The 4873-nt window shown below is 51.6% G+C and overlaps 1 protein-coding gene across 1 annotated transcript in view; it reads left to right on the top strand.

Moving 5' to 3' along the window:
* The window catches only part of KIAA1671 (KIAA1671 ortholog), a 132521-nt gene that overhangs the window by 7153 nt on the left and 120495 nt on the right, over positions 1-4873 (top strand). The window contains exon 3 of the mRNA XM_011374656.2: positions 663-3506. Within this exon, the coding sequence (XP_011372958.1) occupies positions 663-3506 (2844 nt within the window). The remainder of the gene's footprint in view (positions 1-662; positions 3507-4873) is intronic.

Raw genomic sequence — 4873 nt, 5'->3', positions numbered from 1 at the left:
AAATTAAACAGAACCAAAGTGTATAAGATTAAAATACGTTCTCATCCTAATTCCTTCCTCCTACCTTCATTCCCTTACTCACAGCTTAGTTTATATTTTTTCTTTACTGTTTATCTATACACACACAATTTTTAAAATGGTATTATATTATAATATGCTGTTCTGCAGTCTGCTTTTCTCCCACCAGCACACCAACACATGACATTAGGGCCAACCCCCTTCTGTGGATCCAAGTGCCTGCATGGTGTTCCATTGTTCGGATATGTCGAAATTTATTTAGCCAGTACCTTTTACGTGGGTTGTCTGTGATCGTTTGCTCTCACGAGCAGTGCTATATGAATTTTCTTATTCACGTAGACTTGTGCTCATAGACAAAGAAGGAATCCTGAAAGGAAATTGGTCGGATTAAAGGAAATGAGTATTTTAAGGTCATAACAGATAGTCTGAATTGTCCAAAAGTCATAACCATGTAGGTTCTCTCCAACAACATCCGAGACTCTGTTTTGCCCATACTGGATATATTCCGTCTTTAAATTTTTATGGTGTCTCACTGTTGTGATTTTAAAAAGCAGCCGTTTCAATTACTTCACCTCTTACTTTATATTTTGAATCCTTTAACTCATGTTGGATTGTTTCTTCTTTTTTTTATTTTATTTTTTCAGCAAAAGGAAGGGCGTGGTTCGGACGAAGCATCTGCTCCAAGAAGCTGCTGGAAGCCTGGGACATTCCGGGAGAAGTCCAGGCAGACAGAGCGGAAAGACAGTTCTAACCAAGCCCCCGACAGCTGCCGTGGCGAAAGCTCTGTGGGAGCCCTGAGCTCTTCCGATAGCACCCCAGAAGACGATGCAGGCTTCCAGACCGTGAGGGCCACAGTGTTTGAGCATCACGTGGAGAGGCACACTGTGGCTGACCAGTCAGGACGCTGTCGCTCAGCCACATCCCCCGCTGATATGACCCACGTCTCAGAGCCCAGACCCAGGCCTGAGAGAGGCTGGTGGCTGGGGAAGGACCCACCAGAAAAGACGATCTTCAGGAAAGAAACCTCCAGGGGGTCTGAAAACCTTGACACAGAGAAATTGGGGTTGACTCCCTTCTTGAATGTTGACCCCAAACAGTATCACACACCTCTCCTGGAAAAACGCTCTCTAGGCGAAAAACACAGTAATAACCCCTTCCTTAAGTGCTCAGAAAACCCTCCCGGGTCTCAGAGGGTTGAGCCCAAGTATGACATCATGCATGCTGTTGGGGAGCGCGTGCACAGCCAGGCTGTCCCCACGGCGCCGGAGGAAAAAGCTGTGACGCTCCGAAGTGGCAGGTCCCGACTCTCGTTGAAGGGGAGTCAGCTATCCCTTGAGGTCACCTCTGCTGACCTGGAGTGCAGGCCGGATGGTCAGGCTGGGTCCGTTCAAAGGGCCAGTTTGATTTGGGAAGCTCGAGGGACGCAGGAAGTCAGCGGGCCCAATCCTGACTTCCGAGAGCCAAAAGACATTTTTGGGGGCAATTGCCTGTCACCCAGGTGGACAGGTGGGACTACTGGGAACTGGCATAAAGCCACAATGGTGGTCAGTGACGAGAAAGACTCAGAAGTGAGTCCTGAGGTTACCAGCGAGTGGTCAGCCAGGCCCTGCGGCCCTGAGGGCACCTGTGTGAGGACCGTCCAGGCTGCTGCCAGGGAGGCCCAGCACCAGGGCCCTGAAGGCGCCAAAAACAAGCCAGGAGGCTGCACTTCAGCAGGAGAAAGAGGTCCCCCCGGGGGCTGCCCTCTAGACCCTCCTAGGGCTAAGGATGAGCCCTCTGACTGCCGAGCACGGCCACGTGCCGATGGACTTGTGCAGAAAGGGCCCCTGGTTGTGACAGCTGATGAGGGCGCACCAAGGCCAGCCCAGGCACCGGAGCCTGAAGCTAGGATGCGGAGGGTGAGCCCCACGGACCAGAGATTCGAGAGGTGGAGGCGGCGGACTTTACCCCATGACGTGAAGTTTGATGAGTTCAGGTTCCTGTCTCCAGAACACTCTTCAAAGGTGGAACAGAGGTGCACAGATTTCCTGAGCCCCACCACCGGTGCCTTAAGGAAACCTCTGCTGTCCCACAGTAGGGTGGAGGACCAGGAAGGGAGTCCAGGTGTTTCCCAGGACCCAGCTCTTCCAGCAGCGAAGCGAGGGTCACCCGTGGAACCCAAGGCAACATTTTTTGCAGTGACATATCAGATTCCTGACACTCAAAAAGCAAAGAGCGTCGTTAGGTCAGGGTCCCAAAGCTTGACAGAACATTCTAGAAAAATAACTCCACCTCCATCTCCTCATCTTTTAACATCTACCTTGGTTTCCGTTAACCCTGAAGAGCTACCAGAGACCACAGGCACTAAGAACTGGCCTCAGGGCAGAGAGCGTGACCACACAAGCTTTCCTAAAACTCTGAAGCCAACAGACGTTCCATCGTCTCCTGGGGACAGGACTCTGGATCTTTCTACTGAAAGAATCATCGATGCCGACACTGTGCGGATTCATCAACGACCAGAAGATGCCCCTGGTTTTCAGAATGACTGGAAGGACAGTGGGAACAAGACATCCCCGAGTAGCGCTCCCCAGACGACCCCGGCCTTCAAAAGTCGCCCAAAAGCCAGCGATCTCGTTGTCAGAAGGACGACTGAGGTGGTCAGTGAGATGGTCCCAAGTAAAATCAAAGATGGCTACAGATCCAGCGTTCTTGACATCGATGCCCTGATGGCTGAGTACAGGAAGCAGGAGGCTCAGGAGCAGATGGAGGGTCCACCTGTAGAGACCAGCAGCTTGTCTCAGGAGAGGCCAGGCCAGCAAGGCGGGATGGAATGCAGAAGGCGGAGCCTGAAGGAAGGGCCTGAAGCTGAGGGTATCCGGAAACAAGCCAGTTTTGCTGAAACAAACCACGGTTCTAGTCCCAGCTCAGGCAAGCAGCCAGCAGAGACTCCGGAGACAGCCACAAACACCAAACTCAGCTCTCCTCTGTGGGCTCTGCCACACTCGGCGCCTTCTGAAAAATATCCAGGGGGCCCCTCTTCTGGCTCTGGGGGTCCCAGGAAGAAGATCTCAGGAATTGATGAGGATGAAACAAAGGCTGTTGCTAGTAAACATCACAGTGCAAAGTGTCAGAATTATCCAGCCAAGTCAAGGTCCACTTCCTATGAGGATCCGGACAGTGGAGCCAGTGTGTCACCCAAATCGTCCCCAGCTGACCAGAAGAAAGGGACCCCAAGGAAATCCATTGTGAGGGGAGAGGAGGGCCGTGTGGCCCAGTGGGGTGACCACCCACCAGACTGTGGAAGGTCACCCCTGGATGTCAAGAGGGCCTATTCGGAGAAGGGCCCTCCTGCCAAAGTCCGAGAGGGCCTATTCATCATGCAGGAAGCCAGAGAGAGGAGGCGAGAGCAGCGCAAAGGGAGGCTCAGCCTCCCCGGGGAGAGTTTGGAGGCCAAGGAGACCAAAATGGGGCACTGTCGGCGGGACTCGGGGACCCGAGACAGTCAAAAGGTGAGTATGAAGGCCATTTGTCAAACGTTGGTTAAACATGTAGGGCAGGGGTATCAAACTCAGAACCTGTGTGGGCCAGGTGGGTATGTAAATGAGTAGATTCGGGCTGAGTGTGAGACTCTAGGGAATGGTGGGGATTGTGGCAGATGGCGAGCTCATGCCTTATCTGAAGGGGCAACTGCTACTCAGTTCCTTTTGGTTCTTGACAGTAGGAATGGTGGTAGATCTGATATGTCAAGAGAATTTGAAAAAAAAATCTAGATTTTCATGTGTAATCTCCTCATGGTGAAATGAGGGCAGCTTATTAAAAAATGCTGTTCAGTCTGAAAAAAAAAATCTGTCTGCTGGCTCCTTTTAGCCTGTGGGCCACCGGTTTGAAACCTCTGGCCTAGAATGATGATAATAATAGGTATCATCTATTGATACCTGTAGTCTAGTGTGTCGTATCAAGTTCATTACTATATCTCGGCCGGCATTCAGCATCCTGCTTGACATTTTGTGAACATTCAAGAAATATTAGTCGAATGTGCGAGTGAGCCATCTGAATGTGAGCCTCGTGACAGTCCCTCTTTTGTGGGTTGGGTTCCCAAACGAGCAGACCCTTCAATGGAGTTGTTTTGGGAGGTGATCCCCAGGGGAACTAATGGGGGAGTGAAGTGAGGCAGAGGAGAGAAGGCAGGTGATGAAAGTGCCACTCTGGGCAACTGAAGCTCATTGTCACCGGAGGCTTCTGGGAAGAAGCAGAGGACACCTCTGAGTTTTCCTGTCCAAGGGGCCAGGAACCCAGAGTATTTATTTTCCCATTCACTTCTGTCCTTGCCTGAGGCTGTTTCTGGGGCTATTAACATTCAGACTCGAAATCCTGGCTGGTGCCTTGCTCGAGGGTGGAGAGAAAAATATCACAAAGCAGAGCACCATTGCCATTGGCTTGTACTCGAGGGCTGGGCAGGGCGCCCATAACATATGCTGCGGTTATGATCATCTTGTAGAGATTGGAAAAAACCGAGGCTCAGAGAGATTGTCCCGGGTCACACAGCACCAAGTAGCAAAGCCAGTCTTTGACCCCCGGGTCTAGCCTGGTACTCAAGCTTTCAAGTAGGCCACCTGGTGGCAAATGAGAAACCATGAAGGTGGGAAAGAAATCTGAGGCATGAAGCCACCCTCAGGAAGCATTTGATCTCTGTGGAGAGAAAGGACACAGTGACCCATGGTTAGGAAATGATATCGTGCAGAGTGAGACTCTGGACATGAGGCCCAGGAAGGCATCCCAGAGGAGGTGCTGGCTCGCGCCCACCCCTTGAGGAATGGATATGAACTTGGATGGGCTGGTTAGGGAGGTGGGGTGTTCTTGGCAGGAGCATAGCACA

This window comes from Pteropus vampyrus, unplaced genomic scaffold (assembly GCF_000151845.1).
Source record: "Pteropus vampyrus isolate Shadow unplaced genomic scaffold, Pvam_2.0 Scaffold251, whole genome shotgun sequence".
Taxonomy (NCBI): Eukaryota; Metazoa; Chordata; class Mammalia; order Chiroptera; family Pteropodidae; genus Pteropus; species Pteropus vampyrus.
Note: the sequence above shows the minus strand (reverse complement) of the source record. Positions and strands in the feature narration are given on the sequence as shown.